This window comes from Pleuronectes platessa, chromosome 9, assembly GCF_947347685.1.
Source record: "Pleuronectes platessa chromosome 9, fPlePla1.1, whole genome shotgun sequence".
Classification (NCBI taxonomy): Eukaryota; Metazoa; Chordata; class Actinopteri; order Pleuronectiformes; family Pleuronectidae; genus Pleuronectes; species Pleuronectes platessa.
The window spans coordinates 8169988-8189786 of record NC_070634.1 but is presented as its reverse complement, the minus strand read 5'-3'; the positions used below and the strand labels follow the sequence as shown (position 1 = coordinate 8189786).

General features: G+C 42.7%; 1 protein-coding gene across 1 annotated transcript; it reads right to left on the bottom strand.

Moving 5' to 3' along the window:
- Window positions 1-4006: 4006 nt before the first annotated feature.
- Window positions 4007-6966, bottom strand: LOC128448426 (golgin subfamily A member 6-like protein 22). The gene is made up of 2 exons (XM_053431073.1): window positions 6664-6966; window positions 4007-5520 (listed from the first exon to the last, which is right to left on the bottom strand). Exon 2 carries the CDS (start codon window positions 5415-5417, stop codon window positions 4086-4088), a length of 1332 nt encoding a protein of 443 aa, XP_053287048.1. The 5' UTR covers window positions 5418-5520; window positions 6664-6966; the 3' UTR covers window positions 4007-4085.
- Window positions 6967-19799: the final 12833 nt, after the last annotated feature.

Sequence of the window (19799 nt, the reverse complement as noted above, 5' to 3'; positions counted from 1 at the left end):
AACTCAGATCCCCAACTTGGAACAAACAAAAAAGTCGGCAGAAGTTTTGTTACATGATTCATCACTTTACATCACAACAATTACCATAATTTGTATACTGTTTACTACATACTGTTTAGATAATGTCTTCTGTAAACAGTATTTTTGAACCCTAACTCTAACCCTTACCCCAGAGGTGGGGGTGTGTTTATGCATACGTACAATGTGTAGAATGAAAGAGATGTTTGAGGCATGTACATGAAATTACTATTGTGTGCCTGGGCCACAAAAGGCCATTTCCAGGGGTGGACTGGCCATCTGGCATACCGGGCATCGTCCCGGTGGGCCGTTGACCCAATGTGGGCCGGTCTGGTCCGCTATGTTTTTTTTTTTGTTTTTTTTTCTCTTCTTCCTCTCTAAATTCCCTCCAATTGGGCCGGCCAATTGGCTACAGAGGTCTATTGTTTGTCATTGTCAATCAATCATGGGCTGACAGGCTCAGAGAGCCCTGACAGTGCTGTCAATCACAACACAAACCAGGGTGGGGCGGGACCTCATGGCATTGGCCGCGGGGACGAGTCGCGGGTCGGGCTGCTGCTGAGACAGAAACTTAAAATGGATAATAAGAGTAAAAAGCGCCCGGGTGGCGCTGAGAAGCATCGGGAAAAAAAGCTGAAGTCTCTGGAGATGGAGGCTGCTACATGTGCCAAACTGACGGACCTGTTTGGTGCCGGGTTCACCAGCCCAGCAGCAGCAGGTGCGCCGGGAGACGAGCGAGGAGGACTCGACAATGATGAGCGAGTGGAGGCAGACATGGTAAGTAACGTTGACCTGGGGCTGGCTAGGCTACATTTTTGAGACATGTCCAAAACAAAGTAGAACATTTTTTGATTTTGTTTTAATATGCCGAATTGTGATATTATGGGCTTTTATTGTTCAGATGATTTAGCTAAGCTAGCTAAGAGCTGCTAACATCGTTTACTGTTGCCATAGCAACAGTAAACTTTCTTAGCCGTATTGAAAACAGAATACAAGTAAACCTATATGGAATAATTAGTTTAATTTGAAAAATTTGCCAGTTATTATCACACATTGTCATTGTTAATCATTTATAATCATTATGGATGTAGTAATTCATGATTTGTCATTTTAATAATTCTTTTCAGAAGTTTTATTGTGCTTATGTGTTTATCCTTAATGGTGTGATCATGTACACTAAATGATCAATTATTCTCCATTACAGGTTGTAGTGATATATTTGAGGAGTCGTTCTCCCTCTGTTTTATATGTGGACATTTGGGACCACTGTTAGAATTTGGTAAGTTTATCATGTATTTTTTAATGTATAAATTCATACTTATAATAATTTTCAAAAGGTTTTAAAAGAAACACACATCCAAAAAGTTCTCAACTCTAGGTGCAGGACAGAGGAAAACATTTTCTTTATTTTTCAGACATTATAATGTATCATGTCCTTCTCAGGTTGACCACTTCACATGTGAGAGCCTGAGGAGTTGTTCCCCCTCTGTCCATGTTCGATGACTTGCTCTCTGTCTGCCTCCACTCTCTGCCTTCACTGTACCATGTCTGTTGAGTCTCCTCTAGTCTGGTGAGTTTATCATTTTTTATGTTTTATGAAATCATACTTAATTTGTGATGATTAGAGACATTATAATGTATCCATGTCCTTCTCAGGTTGACCACTTGACATGTGAGAGCCTGAGGAGTTGTTTTCCAGACACAGGTAGAGCTAACAGGGGCGTCACCCTGGGCCTGCCCTTTTGGGCTGGGCTTCAGCTGCAGATCTAAAGGCTGCTTCCAGGGGCATGGGGCCCTCAGCCTTTGTTTTTCTTTGATTCTGCACCTTACAACATACATCACACCTTATTTTCACACATCCAAACACTGTTAACACCACTGACGTGTAACATATTTTACACATCCCACTAATTAGTTAGAGCTATCTTGATTTGGAGTTAAATAAATTTACTTTTGGCTTGAGAGGTTTGTGTTTGGCCTCCCTTCTTGTTGCCATCTTTGAGCTAGGTGGTAACAGTAGTATGCATGAGAGAAGACGCCGCGAGATTTGTGGACTTCTATGTGGTGTCCGCTGATAATGTAGTGGGCTGGTCTGGACAGACAATGCCAGGGCTGAATTTTTGTCCCAGTCCACCCCTGGACTTAAGGTATCTTTAAATGGAGCCTAATATTCTGATTATAAAAGAGCAAGTACAATTTTAAATGCTTTAACACCTCAGTTACAATAAACAGGCCATAAAAGATTGAAACAGATCCATTAGCTGCAGAGGGAAACGTCCTTCTTCTGATTAAACACCTAAATATTCATCTGTTTCAAAAAAAATTATATTTGGGCATTTGTTCCCCCAATGAAAATTCCTTCCTGAACTGTAATTGAGATTTAACTCTACATCTTTGTCTCATTTAGTGTTTGTGCATCCATAAATATTCAAGTTAATCAACATTCCTCCTATTTAAAGATGAATTGGTTTCTCTGCAGAGAGTTTGTTTTTTAGTACACACTGGAACTGAAGAGTACTGAAGTACTGGATGGTAACGCCAGAAAATAGATCCGTCTTCTGGGAGCTGATCAAACACGTGACAAAGGGATGAGATACAGATGAGAGATGAGATCGCCATTAAAGAAGACGAGTGGATGACATGTTCATCACTTCTGATGGCGACATGCAGCTGCTGTTCTGATTAAATGTGTCAGCCCGTGTAAACACCAGACTGTATTAATCACCCCCCACGTAAAGAGTTGATCCTCAATCTTCAATCAGAATAGAAGAAACACTGTACTTGTAACTGTTGTTGTTTTCAGCTCAGATTTTTACATTTCATCCCAGTAAAAACATGTCACTTCAGAATTTGGTGCAGATCCAATTAAAAGTCTAAAGAATCTAAATGTGGTTTCAATGTTTTTGGAAAACCAAACATGTTCTTTAACTGTTAGGTTTGGGTTTATGGACTCTACTGGTGGCCATTCTAGTTAGGGCCCGAGCACTGATCAGAGGTCAGGTGAGACCCTATTGAAATTGTAAGGATTATTATTATTATTATTATTCAGGCAAATGAATTGGCTTTTTGAGGGCTTTAACACGCTCAAATTCTTACCAAAATTTGCAGAAAGTTAGAAAGTGGTGTAAATTTAGGAATTCTGGAGGATTTTATAATGGGCGTTGCAAAATGTCTCAATGGTTCCCCCCCGAGACCCCCGGAACGTGTTCACATTGACCCATCTCCACAAAAATCAATACACAGGTTCATCATGACCAGAAAAACTAAAAAGTCTTTAGGTGCAATTGGGAAAACGACTTAATCGTTAAATCAACAATTTGAAAATAAAATCACTAATTACAACAAATATATATGATTTAATGAAAATAAAATGTATTTATAGTTAGACCACCACATCCATACTGTAATATAATTTACATAATTAATTTACAAATTGATTATATAAATTAAATCATTTTACATTGACTTCAGTGCCATGAACACGTCTTCTAATCTGATATTGACCTCAACCATAAATTAATTGAAATAAATGTATATATATACACTAAATATATAAATGATAATGACGTGTGTGTGTGTGTTTGTGCGTGCGCGTGTGTGTGTGCGTGTGCGTGTGCAAGTGTGTGTGTGCATGAGTGTGTGTGCGTGTCAGATGGGCGTGGTCAGTGTGATGGGTGGGCCCTCAGATGAGATGATAGTATTATTATTGTATTGCTGTCATAATTAATATATAGATTTGACCAAATGTAATAAAGTTAAGACACATTGTTTGTCTTCTGTTGCTGTGTTGTGTTTGTGTGAATAGTAGCAAACTAAATGAATCACACTGATTTGTTTCACTCCAACACTGTGTTAATTGATCAATGAATCCTGTATCTATATTCAGAAAGACAGAGGAAGATGTTACTGTACTAGTTATATTTATTCAAAAAGTTTAACATATTTACAACACATCAATAGATTATTTCAAATATATAGAAAGGGGGACAGGGGAGGGGTTTGTTTTAAGAGTAGGAAAAGGGTGAGGGCGGGGGCTTCTCCACCTCTTCTCTCTCCTCCAGCTCAGCTCAGCCTCCTCCTTTCTGCAGCTCAGTCCCATAGTTGGTGTTGTCTCCTGCTGCAGTTTCGTCTCCTTTAGGCCTTGAAGCGAGCACCTTCTCGTTCTCCATCTCCTTTTTGACCTCCACCTCACTGCTCCTTGTTGTCGCAGGCTCCTGGTGCCAACTTGCTTCCATCATCTCATTATTGGCCTGACAGACAGTCAGCTCAGCAAGGCAGTCAAGATATGCCCTGAGGCGAGCACGCCGTTTCTTCACCTCCTTCTTTATGACACAGTCTTTGTCTTTCAGCTGAAGGTGCAGTTGATCAACCTGCTCCTTCAAGGCCTGGATCTCCTTCTCCTTCTCCTTCTCCTTCTCTTTCTCCTTCTCTTTCTCCTTCTCTTTCTCCTTCTCTTTCTCTTTCTCCTTCTCCTTCTCCTTCTCCTTCTCTTTCTCTTTCTCTTTCTCTTTCTCCTTCTCCTTCTCCTTCTCCTTCTCCTTCTCCTTCTCCTCCTGGGGTGGCTCCTGGAGCAGACTTGCTTCCATCATCTTATTCTTGGCCTGAGAGACAGTCAGCTCAGCAAGGCAGTCAAGGTAGGCCCTGAGGCGAGCGCGCCGTTTCTTCACCTCCTTCTTTATGACACAATCTTTTTCTTTCAGCTGGTTTTCCTGCTGCTCCACCTTCTCCTTCAAGGCCTGGGTCTCCTTCTCCTTCTCCTTCTCCTTCTCCTTCTCCTGCTCCTTCTCTTTCTCTTTCTCCTGCTCCTTCTCCTTCTCTTTCTCCTTCTCTTTCTCCTTCTCTTTCTCTTTCTCCTTCTCCTTCTCCTTCTCCTTCTCTTTCTCTTTCTCTTTCTCTTTCTCCTTCTCCTTCTCCTTCTCCTTCTCCTTCTCCTTCTCCTCCTGGGGTGGCTCCTGGAGCAGACTTGCTTCCATCATCTTATTCTTGGCCTGAGAGACAGTCAGCTCAGCAAGGCAGTCAAGGTAGGCCCTGAGGCGAGCGCGCCGTTTCTTCACCTCCTTCTTTATGACACAATCTTTTTCTTTCAGCTGGTTTTCCTGCTGCTCCACCTTCTCCTTCAAGGCCTGGGTCTCCTTCTCCTTCTCCTTCTCCTTCTCCTTCTCCTGCTCCTTCTCTTTCTCTTTCTCCTGCTCCTTCTCCTTCTCTTTCTCTTTCTCTTTCTCCTGCTCCTTCTCCTTCTCCTTCTCCTCCTCCTTCTCCTTCTCCAAAACCATCTTTATGACATCACTGTCTTGAAGCTGGTTTTTCAGCTGCCACACCTCCTCCTTAAGAGCCAGAATCCTCCTGTAGGCTGTGAGGAGTTCGGCATTGAGGGCCGTCACAACGTCTGGTTTCTGCATGGTTCACCACAGAGAGTAGATCGATCTTTTGAAGAAGCTGTTTGAACAGTTGATGCACTATTTTCCTTTCTTGTCTGGAACTTGAAGTCAAAAGGCTTTATGTCTGCAGGTGACAGGATGAAATAGTGTGTAAGATTTAGGGTGAATTTTATCCATCAAACATTCAATATAAAACAAATGACACAGATAGAGAGACACAGAGAGAAGGAGAGAGAGGGAGAGAGACAGACTGGCTGGTTTAAGCGTGAGAGAGAGCGAGAGAGAGAGAGAGAGAGGGAGAGAGAGAGAGAGAGAGAGAGAGAGAGAGAGAGAGAGAGAGAGAGAGACTCCCCTCCTGCTATGTGTGTGTATCTGGTTGCCATGGAAACTCAACTGAATGCACCTGTTCTCTCCTCACTGGGACAAGAGAGAAATCTAAACTCTGAGTGCACCACTCAAACAACTATAATTCAAAAACTATAAGTCCTATCTGTGAAACAAAGACATCGGGAGAATTCCAAGACTTTGCCGGACACACCGATATATTTAAAATTTGTGAGAGTAAAAAAATGGGACCGTGGGAGCAAGTTATGCGAGGTGATGCAGAAAAGTTTTCTCTGAAATAACATTAGACCCAATGGAGAGGGATTGTTTTTTTCCTTAAAGGAGCTACACACCTCATGTCATGTGCTCCTAGCATTAACTTACGCTCCCGTCAACTTGACCTTCAACACATTCAAACTACACATTAACCAAAAAATAACCAGTAAATGTTTTTTTTTAAATCAATCACCATGACACCCAGCCCCTTTGATTTGAATTTGAATCTGAATTGGATTGGCAGTGATGGCAGTTGTTGTTTTTTTTACTTTATCTTAAATACTAAAGTTAAACACCAAGGTTAATCTTCCCAATGTTACAAAAACACATCGTTTGGTAGAATAAACTGTGAAATGTGGAAATGTCCTGGTGCTACAGGTGTTTTGTCCACAATGCCTCGCTCTGCCTGGCCTCGGCGAGCTAACGCTACTTAGCATCACGTTAACACATATCACCCATTAAGATAAGCAGCAGAAAACACAAAAGAAGCCAGCAACAATATTTTCACATTTGTCATAAAAGCAACAGCAAACAGCACATTATCAACATGTAACAGCAGCAGCTTCATATTACACAGTGGTTTCATTTCAAACTTGAATAATGAGCCTGCATTGTATTGGTTAGCATGCTGGGTAAATACAGAGAGAGAGAGTGAGACATGACTTACCTCAGTCAAGGTCAGAGTGCAACAGCAACTGTCTTAAACTTGAACAGTATTTAAAGCAATCAACAGCCAATCAGAGGTCTCCAATCCAAATAACAACTTTGATGCTGTTCATCAAAGCATCAAAGGAGGTATTGGGAGAGTGTCCCTGTCAATCAAAATAATATTTCAAATCTTAGCATCTGGTTGTTATGGTGATAAAACAACCTACTGATGATGAAGTTTTGCGATCATTTATTTCGATAAATAAAAACAGGACGTTTCATTTCGGTGGATTTTTAATTGCGTCATTCTTGCAGCATCTGATCTTTAATTTTGTAATGGCTCCTGTCTTATCACCTTCTTGTCTTAGTATTAATATATTTATATATATAAACAGGGGTGGACTGGCCATCTGGCATACCGGGCATCGTCCCGGTGGGCCGTTGACCCAATGTGGGCCGGTCTGGTCCGCTATGTTTCTTTTTTTTTTTTTTTTTCTTCTCTTCTTCCTCTCTAAATTCCCTCCAATTGGGCCGGCCAATTGGCTACAGAGGGCTAGCAGTGTGTTGCCAGCATCGACACATATTATTGGTCTATTGTTTGTCATTGTAAATCAATCATGGGATGACAGGCTCAGAGAGCCCTGACAGTGCTGTCAATCACAACACAAACCAGGGTGGGGCGGGACCTCATGGCATTGGCGGGGGGAGTCGCGGGACGGGCTGCTGCTGAGACAGAAACTTAAAATGGATAAAAAGAGTTAAAAACGCCCGGGTGGCGCTGAGAAGCATCGGGAAAAAAAGCTGAAGTCTCTGGAGGTGGAGGCTGCTACATGTGCCAAACTGACGGACCTATTTGGTGCCGGGTTCACCAGCCCAGCAGCAGCAGGTGCGCCGGGAGACGAGCGAGGAGGACTCGACAATGATGAGCGAGTGGAGGCAGACATGGTAAGTAACGGTGGCCTGGGGCTGGCTAGGCTACATTTTTGAGACATGTCCAAAACAAAGTAGAAAACGTTTTTGATTTTGTTTTAATATGCCGATTTGTGATATTATGGGTTATTATTGTTCAGATGATTTAGCTAAGCTAGCTAAGAGCTGCTAACGTCGTTGACTGTTGCCATAGCAACAGTAAACTTTCTGAGCTGTAAATAGAGATGCAGAATCAAGCTAATTCTTTTCAGAAGTTTTATTGTGCTTATGTGTTTATCCTTAATGATGTGATCATGTACACTAAATGATAAATTATTCTCCATTACAGGTTGTAGTGATATATTTGAGGAGTCATTCTCCCTCTGTTTTATATGTGGACATTTGGGACCACTGTTAGAATTTGGTAAGTTTATCATGTATTTTTTAATGTATAAATTCATACTTCATAATTATAATAATTTTCAAAAGGTTTTAAAAGAAACACACATCCAAAAAGTTCTCAACTCTAGGTTCAGGACAGAGGAAATTTTTTTCTTAATTTTTCAGACATTATAATGTATCATGTCCTTCTCCGGTTGACCACTTGACATGTGAGAGCCTGAGGAGTTGTTCCCCCTCTGTCCATGTTCGATGACTTGCTCTCTGTCTGCCTCCACTCTCTGCCTTCACTGTACCATGTCTGTTGAGTCTCCTCTAGTCTGGTGAGTTTATCATTTTTTATGTTTTATGAAATCATACTTAATTTGTGATGATTAGAGACATTATAATGTATCCATGTCCTTCTCAGGTTGACCACTGGACATGTGAGAGCCTGAGGAGTTGTTTTCCAGACACAGGTAGAGCTAACAGGGGCGTCACCCTGGGCCTGCCCTTTTGGGCTGGGCTTCAGCTGCAGATCTAAAGGCTGCTTCCAGGGGCATGGGGCCCTCAGCCTTTGTTTTTCTTTGCTTCTGCACCTTACAACATACATCACACCTTATTTTCACACATCCAAACACTGTTAACACCACTGACACGTAACTTATTTTACACATCCCACTATGTAGTAAGAGCTATCTTGATTTGGAGTTAAATAAATTTACTTTTGGCTTGAGAGGTTTGTGTGTGGCCTCCCTTTTTGTTGCCATCTTTGAGCTAGGTGGTAACAGTAGTATGCATGAGAGAAGACGCCGCGAGATTTGTGGACTTCTATGTGGTGTCCGCTGATAATGTAGTGGGCTGGTCTGGACAGACAATGCCAGAGCTGAATTTTTGTCCCAGTCCGCCCCTGGCCATTTCTCATATGGTAGGAGCACCAGGCCCAGATGTTTCCAACCAGGGTTATCAACAGGACTCCGCCCTCCAGATACGTTCTGCACAAGGGGACAAAACATGAGAACGAGCTGCTTGTAAACAGAACACATAAAGATGGGCCAAGAGACGGGACTTCGCTTTTGTCCCTGAACAGAGTAAAGTTGAATCACAGATCGGGGAAGAGGAGCTTCTCAGGAGCACATGAATGCATGGTACATGAATGAGGCATGACAATTTACTGTGTGGGATAAAAAAGAGCTTTTCCAGACACTAAGGAAAACACACTCACTTGACATATTTGGTTTAAAAGTCATTTTCGCTCACATCTGTAGGCAGAATCGAGTGGATAATTAGAATGAAGTCAGTGCTGCATTAAACGAGGCAAGGGACTCATTTGTCTCATAAGTGTGAGAGGAAGAAAGAATGAATATACTGAGGACCTGGACTAATCGGGATCAACGTAGGTGAAGAAACGGATTAAGAAAATCAAGAAGAAAGAAAATCACATCTCAAAATCATGAAGACTAATTCTGTCACTCCTGTGTTTTTACTTTATTTATGAGGAGAGACTTTTGAGGATAGAGTGTCACATTTTTTGGGGGGGAGGGCTTCGAAGTTGAAACACAGGGGTAAAGAGCATGAAAAGGTTTGTGTATGTGTGTGTGTCTGGGTGTGTTTACAAGACAGAGACGAGACACAGAAAGAGATAGAGAGAGAAGCGGGGGGGGGGGGGGGGGGGGGTCTCCTCCAGACAGCTGTTTCTCATCGTTCTGCTTCATGCTTGGTCCATCTTCCTCATTAGTGGAGACTCGCACGGCTTTCATCAGGATTTCTCACCCAACTCACAGTTTGGACATGAGAATGTGTGTGTGTGTGTGTGTGCGTGTGTTTGTGTGTGTGTGTGTGTGTGTGTGTGTGTGTGTGTGTGTGTGCATGTGCTACAAGTGTTACTCATGTTGTGGGGACCTAAAATAGTTCACACAGTCATAATATGGGGATAAAGACCTGGGGGTTAGGGTTAGATTTAGGTTAAGGGTTAGGGTTAGGCATTCGTATGTCATGGTTAGGGTTAGCGGCTAAAGTGTGTGTGTGTGAGTGTGTTTTTGTATACTTGTACTTGTAGGGTTAGGGATAGAATGAGGTTTAGGTGAGGGCTTTGTTTAGGGGTAGGTATGGTTTAGGTTAGAGTTAAGGGCTAGTTAATCTATAATGCCAATGTTCTCGCTAACATAAATTTACAAATGTGTGAGTGTGTGTGTCACTCACTTTGAGTTGACTGATTCAAAGCTGAAAGCAGCAAAAGTAGAGGTGAAATAAAAATATTAACCCCAAAACACACAGGTAGACTCAGAGAGTTGCATAATGCAGAACACCTGTTACGTGGGTGAGCTCCATGATATGAAGCAAGAGTTTCAGATCACCTGATTAACATACTGAGTCATCCCCCTGTAGGCTGGCAGCCTTTCACATAACCTCGTCTCATCCACCACATCACAAGTGCCAGGCTCCTCAAATACGGACTGTGCCCTGAATATCAAGTAAAGGTTTGTGCTTCTACAGGAACAACGTCTTCTTCCCTTTCTTTTCCTTTCCGTCACTCTACCTCCTTTTACTCTGGTATCTCTCCCTTAGCCCCTCTCTCCCTCCCTCCCCTCCTTCCCTCTGTGCCCCCCCACCCCCCCCCCCCCCCCACCACCACCACTCCTTGCCGCTCTGATAAGAAGACAAAAGATAAACAACCCCTCCAGCATCTGCCATCGATCGCTCCGAGGTAAAAGCCTAATGGCTTGGCTCAAAGTAATAACACTCTTGGAGTTCTCTCAACTGATGGGAATGATATATTCTCTCCCCTCGGCTGCACCTATGAGTCTGCGACCAGAGAGAGTTTGTGTGTGGACGAGCGAGGGCGAGACCAGGACTGAGAAAAAACACAAATATGCACCTCAAAGAAACAATTAAATGATCAAAAGGAAACTTTTTATTTTCCCGGAGCCAGGGAGTGTATTGTTAGCCATGCCCCCTCTGACCGTGGGGATCAGGGTTGCAGCCCCAACACCCGTCACTCATCCTGATGATCTGTCCTCAATGAAACAGAGTCGAGCTCGTGGGTGCGGCAGCTGACACCTCTGTACACAATGTTCTTATCTGCTCTGTAGAGCCATTGCTAAGTCTTTATCACAGATTTCTACTCTTTGTTACATCTACTGTCTCTTCAGCCTTTAAGGTGAATTAGGAAAGGATTATCACTTCTCTGCAACTCAATACAGAATCGTAATGTTAATTTAAACAGGTTTCACACTTTCGATTTGCAGTGAAGATGCTGAAGTAATTAAAAGTCCTGATGTGATTTCCAGGCCAACAGCCATTTCACTAGCCTGTGCAACCCAGTGCAATCTCTCATTGAGCATTGGTCTGTCTGAAAAATGGGGATATAAGATCCATGGATGATCTGAATTTCCCTCGGGATTAATAAAGTATCCATCTATTTAATTATTTGATATTAGTTTGAAACGCAATGACTTTTATCAATGTTAAACAACTAATAATCCATTAGAACTCAGAGACACTGTGCATGTGAACAAGTTGAATCTGTAGATGAGGAACCTGATTTTGGGGATGGAAGTCTGCTGCTTTCTAGTTTGACCAATCACCTTTGAGCATGCAGGTAAACGGTGTCTGAGGAGAGTTTAGAAAACATTAACACATTAACCCAAATGCATTTGCTGTAGGCTTTTTATGTTTATACATTCATATGGAGAAAGCTGTTAATAGAGAAGAGCCTAATGTCACCTGGACCTGAAGTATCATTGTTTGTGACCGGCTGGAGGAGATAGGAGCTCAGATATCCACAGTCTGCACCGGGAGCCAAAAAATATTGGCCATTGCCCCCAGAAGCTAATTCATCATCAGATAATAACTGTTGGGCTCCCACATTTTATTCTGTCTGATATGTTTCAAGGAGACATATGAATCTGCTTTAGCTACAACGTTCAGTCCTCTCTTTCCTATTGTTGAAGCCCCCGCGACCCTTTGACTCTCCCTCTCTGTGACATTTAACCTGCCAGAGTTTAAAGATGAGATCAGGCGAGAAGTGAAGAACACATGTTTATCTTGCGTGGAAGCGTCTCTGAGTGAACTTGAGCTGCCCATGCTGTTTCCATTTGTATAAACATTCCCCTGTCTCCAAAATTTACTTCACAGAACAACAGTAAGATTAATAGGATATAGTACTTTTTCAGGCTTTTACAACATCAGTCACTATATTATGCTCTCGTTACCTCGACTTTTGTTGACTTATATTTTATTCAAATACTTTATTTTATCCTTCTGTTGCTTGTATTCATATTTGTTATAGTTGCTCATTTTTCCATTTCAACATTTCCCTTGTAAATCTTCATAACAAGCACAAGTTGTTTTCAGTACAACACTGAGTAAATTCCTTGTGCCTGCACAATGACGATAAGTTCTTGAACCTTGAATAAACAATGATGCCAATTTGTCTCGTTAAAAGGCACCACCCTTTTGTAGACGCATAAAGTGCACAACACAAAATAATGTGGCGTATCATCATCTTCCATCATGAAGTTTCGAGGAAGAGGAGGGGAGCTGGAGGTGAAGAAGACAGAGCACTTCTCTGAAGAACACCTCTGCGTGTCCCCTCCTCTGTCTTTTACAGTGGTTTCCTTCAACATTGACGGTGACACTTTCTATAGCTTAGCTCTCCACACTCTCCCGTGAGAGGACGACTGCTGCTGCTCTCCCCAGACAACTAACCTTCCTCTGGAGCAGCTCACTGCAAACATCAGTCAGACTCTATCACGCTCACATCACAATTCCCATGTTGTAGTAGAGTCTGAGTAGAAAGACAGTTCAGCCTGCAGCTTTGCTGGAGTGACGCCATCTTCTCAGCTCAGCACAACAAAGTTTGGTGATTTAAACAGTCAATTAGAGGCCTAACTAGCCATTGATTCATTACATTGACTTATTAAATTGAATGGTGTCAGAGATTGAAACAGTGCAATCCTCACAATAAAAATTATCTTTGCACTTTGGATGAATTCAGTAATTCGTGTGGGTTCACAGAACCACACAGCACCGTCTCAATTCTCCAACTGGAATTAATGTCCTTAGAAAATTGTGTTTACAAGGTTTTCTTCCATTTGTTTTTTAGTGACACCGGGATTACTCAACAACTCCGGGGGGGTCAGACGTCATGACTGTGTTGATGAGGTGACAGTGAACAGAGACAAGCCCCCTCTGCTACTGTGGGAACAGGCGCAACCTCTGCCCCCTGACCTCAGCGCTGAGCTTCTCCATGGTTGGCTGTCTCTCTGGCTCTGCAGGCCGCCCCATCACAAACACTCACCTTGGGCATGATAGACTGTGATGGATGGTAACCTGTGAGCCGTGAGGTCAGCCGAGTCAGCCCCACACAGAGACAAGCAGCTGACCTCGCGTACGTGTGTTTATGTGGACGTGCATCTGCATCTAAAGCATTCAGTAATTCCTCATGTTCTTGCCCGGAGCTCTGTTTGGGTTACATGAAATGAAAGTTGGACCTAGAATGTCACTCACCAGAGCACATAGCTCCATCAAGGGCCACCGGTCTCCTGTTGAAACCACCTCCTGATTTTTATTTGCAAATTCACCAAACTGCAATAACTCATAAATATCCTCTAACCAAGCCACAGATTTTCATCACAATTGTGATAGAACTTTTGGCTTAACCCTGATAATAAATAGAAAAGCAAACAATTGCAGACGAAAATATAATGTCCTTGGCGGCAGGGGCAGATCTTTCATCTTACTGTTACTGGGGACGATAACAAAGAAATATCTCGAGAGCTATTCCCGAAGGGGGCTCCAAAGGGGAAAACCAAATGTACCGAATGTATATATAAATATATATTGTATAGTCAAAAGCATAACAGCTGCATTTTTTTTGTCTTAGGTAAGTTAATCTTAAATACAGTATCATGGAACTATTACTCCATTATCATCCAGACAAGATCACGTATTTTTGTATGAAAACCTTCATCAATAAAGTAACACAGTGTTCTGTAAAATGATTAAACATCTGACATTTTTAACAAAGCAAACACGTCTACAACTCGATTGAAAACTCCCAGATTCATGCGCAGGTGTCAGGTGGGTATTGCTTGGCAACAAGCAGCGGTTGCACACATCTATTGATGCGTTTGAAGGATCATTTCCTGATGAGATCACAGTGTGGATTTTGAAATTTTTAAGTTTTGGCAAAACTTGTTAATATTCCTCCCTTGTGTGTCTCAGTGTGAACTGAATATTCAGCTGATGGCCGTAAGTCCTGCCTGCGGCGCCGCACTGCGGTGCCTCCATTCTCCTGTGTGCACAGCCCAATGATGATATCTCCCGTCTTAATCTTCAAAGTGAGTCCTGACACTCGTGAACGTCAGCCCCAACATCCTCCCATCTCCACCCTCCCATCTCATCCCTCCCATCCCCACACTCCCATATCCACCCTTCCCCATCACACACATGCATATATACATAAGGGAGATGGGGATGTTACATAAGTGTTCCATGATAGATGAGAGTGTTAGCTGACTAGCACGTCCAATCTCTGGGATCTGGTGCTGGAGGCTTAAAGACACGTTGATATGAGACGTTAATGACGAGGGGTTCAAAGAGAGAAGCTCAATCCTGGGTAATAACCGGTGAACATTACATTATGGGCAGACCACTTTGTAAATTACATTTTCTGGAAGCTGCTGCCCTAATACAGATCTAGTCTGTGGTTTCAAACACTGCAGCTACCTGGAGAAGTATGCTTATTTCTGCTGCTTGGGCAGAAGTGTCCTCATTTGATAGAGGTGTGATACTTACAGACATGGATCAATGAAGTGTACCTTACGTATTGGCTGAAGTGAATCTGGAAATTTCAAGGAGGAAAGGCCAAGATGCCCCCATCTACCAGGTTGTAACCGCGGTGTGTGTGAGACAGACGAGGGACAGGAGAGGATGGACGATGTCTCTGAATGGTAGGCGATGTGGATGTTTAGGGATAAGCTTCAGCATAGAATTTAAAATGAGTGCAGTTTTCCAGATTCACACTCACATTTATGGCGTGACGTAGAGACATCCCAGGGGAAGGATGTAAACATTGGCCCTGCAAGGTCTAAGGTGGTTTTGAAACACTGGATGGCGATGAGTCATGTTTGACTCATATATGTAGACTTTTTTAAAATAAATTTGGCAATAAATGTAACATCAAACCCAGCATTAATGTATTTCATCAAAGAACAGTGATTTGATTTTGCTAAAAAACTCAAAAACACATAAAAGTGTGCAGTATCTTTGTAAATAACACAGTCTTGAAGAGGCGGCAAGGAAGACATGTGTGGCATTGATATGAGCTGCCCTTTTCAAATCTGTCACCAACGCCGCCGCTGCCAGCGGCTGCAGCTGTCACAGGACGGCTTCACTGCAACTTTGCTGAAAACTCAGAAACAGAGAGTCCACCTTTCATCATGAAGGGCATCTAGGTGATTGCTGATATTTCCAGAGGTAAAATTAGACCGCAGCCTAAAAGCCCTATAAATAGAAGCAGTCCTTTTGTTCTTCCTCAGAGAGTCACACAGGGAGGCAGATGGATCTTTTTACTGTGGCCATGCTCTTACACGGCCCTTTAACCAACTGCATTGATGGTTTCCTGTCAGACACAGCTCACTCAGAGGATATGTACCCCCCTGATCTTAAGTTTGCTGTGGACTGCTGGTGGGATCTGGTTTTATCTCATCTTAGAATGAAGTGGCCTTTCTGCCAGCATTCGGGTTCATAAAGTGGAAAGACGAGTTGCCCTGGTCCTCCTGTGCTGGCGTGTGGCTCTGAAGAGAAGAAAGTAACTTGAGTTAAGGATGAGAAAGCTCTGTTGTCAGTGGGGAGGAGAGCCAGCAGGCCAACAAGACGTTGTTAAGATAAAAGCGTGGGGAAAGACCAGAAGGGAAAAAAACGAGAGACAAGCAGAGAGAGATGTTTCTTCTCTTCAGGCTGCAGTAAATGGAGACAGGATTGAAAGATAGAGCTGGGACTGAGACAAAAGAAGAAGAAATGAAGTAGTTTAAGTGTAGAGCTGTGAGGACAGAGTGAAAAGACAGGAGGGAGAAAATTTAATTTCTCACCGATTAGAGCGTCTGAAGATCAATGAAAAGACCTCGCTGGGGGTTCTTTGATCGAGGGACAGCTAGCAGTCAGGTGACACTCATGGTTACCTGGTAACAAAAAGTGCACTTTAAGGGTGTGTGTCCATGTGGTATTTTTTTTTTCCAGCAGAAATGCGCTGACAGGTTGCTGGTGGGCTCTTCATCCCAGGGCTTCATCAGAAAGGTGCTACGCGTGGGATTTGTTTCGAAGACAACGCTATTTTGACAACCTATCTGACAGCCATGGAGCAGCTTAGGGGTTGTGTACATGTGTTGCGTTGTCAAACCGAAATGGTGTTTTGAAAAAAGGGGCTGGGTGCAGCACTTTTATTAAATTAATGCAAGATAAACACACGCCTTAAGACAATAGCAGAGATTAATGGCGCAGGTAATTTGTTAGAATCTTGTTTTGTAGATGCATTTGTAACTACACTCATGAAAGAGCATACTTCCAGCAATCTGAATCTAGCACACAACCACTATACTGCCAATAGAAACTACGATATCAACTTGAATGCAAATTGGTTTACAGGATGGCTGCTGAGGAAAGAAGCAGACCATTAAAGTTTCAAAACTGGGGCTTGGATTGATGAAAGAATGACTAATCATTACTGCAAGAGTCGAAACTTATAGCTCAGATTTTATATTCAAAAACTGTCTGCAGGACAAGCTGGGAGCCAGCATGAGAGAAAGCACATTCTAAAAAACAAAAATCTTTCCTAGAATAAATTTTTCATTAGACAAAAGCCAAACTCAGTAGTGATGGAAACAAAGTCGGAGAGGTATTATGGTTCAATGTTGACTAGATTTAGTCTTTTTTTTAGGATCCTGAAGAATTCTCCTCGACAAATCCAAAAATGGCCAATGGAACTAGAGTCTTTTGGGGGGAAAAAAGGTGCAGAGGCAGAGACAGGCATCAGCACACTCTCTCTCTCACACACACACACATAGATGCCCCTCCTGAAGGAACAGGAGAATAACATGCGGTTCAAGGGTCTGATTTGGATCAAAGGTCACATATTGAGTCTGTCCTCGCGGCGACGTTCATCTCCGACAGCTTTGAAGAGGGTCGTACATCAAGGTGGGGAGTCCTGCGTGTCAAACAAAGACCTTGTGTAACATGGACCATCCTGTGTGTGTGTGTATCTGTGTGTGTGTGTGTGTGTGTGTGTGTGTGTGTGTGTGTGTGTGTGTGTGTGTGTGTGTGTGTGAACTGAGGGCATGCAGGGGTGGCCGTCCCTATCATCAGTCTGTGGTCCTTCCTACATCCTGGATTATTTCAGAATGTCAAAGCTTTTCAACTTTAAAGATTCACTCACTCGCCTTCTGTATAAAGCTATAGATAGATTGACTGTGAATATTCATGTGTTGGGATTAACTGTTATCATTAAAGACCATGAGTGAAATCTTTCGGCCCTCCACTAAGATCTTACTCTTCTTTATACCACCTGATTCCAGAGGCACCATTCAGCTGCTCCACGCAGACGTTACTAAAGAAAAAAGTTTCTATTGCTTTATCAGAAAATAGAAAGACTAAATTACTGATAACATTTGCCTTTATACAAATGTGCCCTCTGTGACCACACACTATAACCACACTGCAACTGCCATTTACAAATTGCAAAGAAGTACAGATTTTTAAAGCATTGACAATTAGTCCATTTAGGGTTTTGGAGTGAGGGTTAGGGTTAGAAAAGTTCAACTGTTTCATTTAAAGTTGCTTTTTTTGCTCACAGATCTGCAATTACCATCTCGACATTGCATTATTTAATTTTAGACTTTCAGGTGTCCTGTTGCTAAACACTCAAGTCCTAGTGAAACATCTTGTTTGTGTAATGTTGCCAGACTCAAAACTCGACTAACAATTTTAACCTTTTATTTACAAAAATATAACTTTAAGGGGATATTTCACAATTGCACCTTAACATCACATTGTAGCCACCAGTTCTGTGACGCAGCTGACACTAGAGGTGAAATACTCGACCATGTTGTGTAAGATGCCACTTATATCTTACACAGCATCAGTCTTTATCCATGTCAGAGCTGCTTTACTTTCCCGTAACAAAGTAACTCTGTGATGCTGAAGCTGGCGAGGCCATAAAGTATTTTTTTTAAACAATAAGCGATTCTTTCTGTTGTTCTCTGTTCCCTCCGAGAGCTTTAGCCCACTTTCTTTTTTCTTATCTTCTTTCTGAAAGGAAATGTGCTTTTCCTCTGTGTCTCTGAGCAACATAAGAATCTCTCTGATCCCATGATGAGACACAACAATAATGATGGAGTAAAGATAGCTTCTTCCTTCTCTGGCCTATTTTCAGCTGCTTGATCTATGACACTCATTTGCAGGTGTCCAGGTTTCCACCGTGTCCTGATGGATGATCCACCGACTCATGACTGCCTCCCCGTCACCCACAGTTGACACTTCTCTCCCCCTCCTCCTCTCAACCCTCCAGTCTCCTTCTCCTCCGTCCATCTCTTTTGTGCCTTTTTATGTTTTATCCTTAACTCCTCTTTCCTCTGTCTCACTTCCCACTCTCTCTGCCCTCCCTCCCAGTTACTTTGTGGATTTTTGCATCTCTGTTACATAACTGTGCACGGGGACGAGGGCACTTCAATCAATACTTCAAACGGCTCCGGCCCAAGAGGACTTGCTTCAAATGCCACGTGACAACATGAGAAGAAGACGTTTTAAGGAGGGAGGGAAGGGAGGGACGACCCTGAAACACCTATTGCTACCGGAGGTGCTTAGATTTAAGGGGGACTGGCCCTGACTGGGAGTAAGAGAGAGAGCGCACAGGAAACGCCGATGAGAGAGATTACAGACCAGTGGAGAGCGGAGAAAATGTTCAGGGGATAAGAACAACAGGCAGATAAAAACACACCTGTTCGGGGACACGAGCCAAGGGTGATTCATATGTCTCTCTGAGATAAAAGCAAGATGAATAAATATAAATAGAATTATTCATACTGTGGCGTCGAGAGGGGTAGCACAAACTTTATTTTCAGAAGACAGTAGCATGCACATTGAGCAAATGCAGCTTTTGCGACAACTGGGCCTACACCCGTTGGTTCCGCTTCCATGTGAGCTCCTGGCTGACGCAGGGATGATCTTTAGATTAGATACACTTCTAAATATATATTGGATAAAAACTGCATCTGTTATCCCTGTTGATGGTCCCTTGGGCTCTGAGCAGCATCCCAGGGATGAGCCCTCTGACTTGGACTCAATCTTTGTTCACAGCCTGGAGGAAGGCTCCAATAATCTACCACCGCTGCCTAGTTCACGCTATTTCCGGCCTAAGTGGCCACAGAGAGAGACCCTAATTGTGTGTTTCTCTTTCTACGGGTCTATATTTATTTGATCCACTCCCCCATGAAGGCACAGCGTCCTCCACTCAGGGTTAATCAAGTGAATCAAAATCTGCGAGTGTATGTGTGGAAGACGGAGAGAGAGAGAGAGAGAGAGAGAGGGTGAAGGAGATTCATCTGATTCGCACATTGAGTTTTCACAGTAATATGTTAAACTCTGTTATTTATTATTTACTTTCATTACCTGTAAAAATGTGATTATGTTAAGAGGCGTTTTATTAATTGTAATTTTGTTCGTAATATGTTCCTCTAAAGCACCTGTAAAATTCAGTTTGAAAGTCATTTTGAACTGGGACCATGCTCCCAGGGATTAAGCCGATCTGTCAATGTGCCGTCAAGTACTTTGGTCGAGACTAAATAACACGTACAGTGATATTCCCTGCAC

Excerpts from the sequence above, each read along its gene's own strand:
- LOC128448426 (XM_053431073.1), bottom strand. The coding sequence starts at position 5,417 with ATGCAGAAACCAGACGTTGTGACGGCCCTCAATGCCGAACTCCTCACA.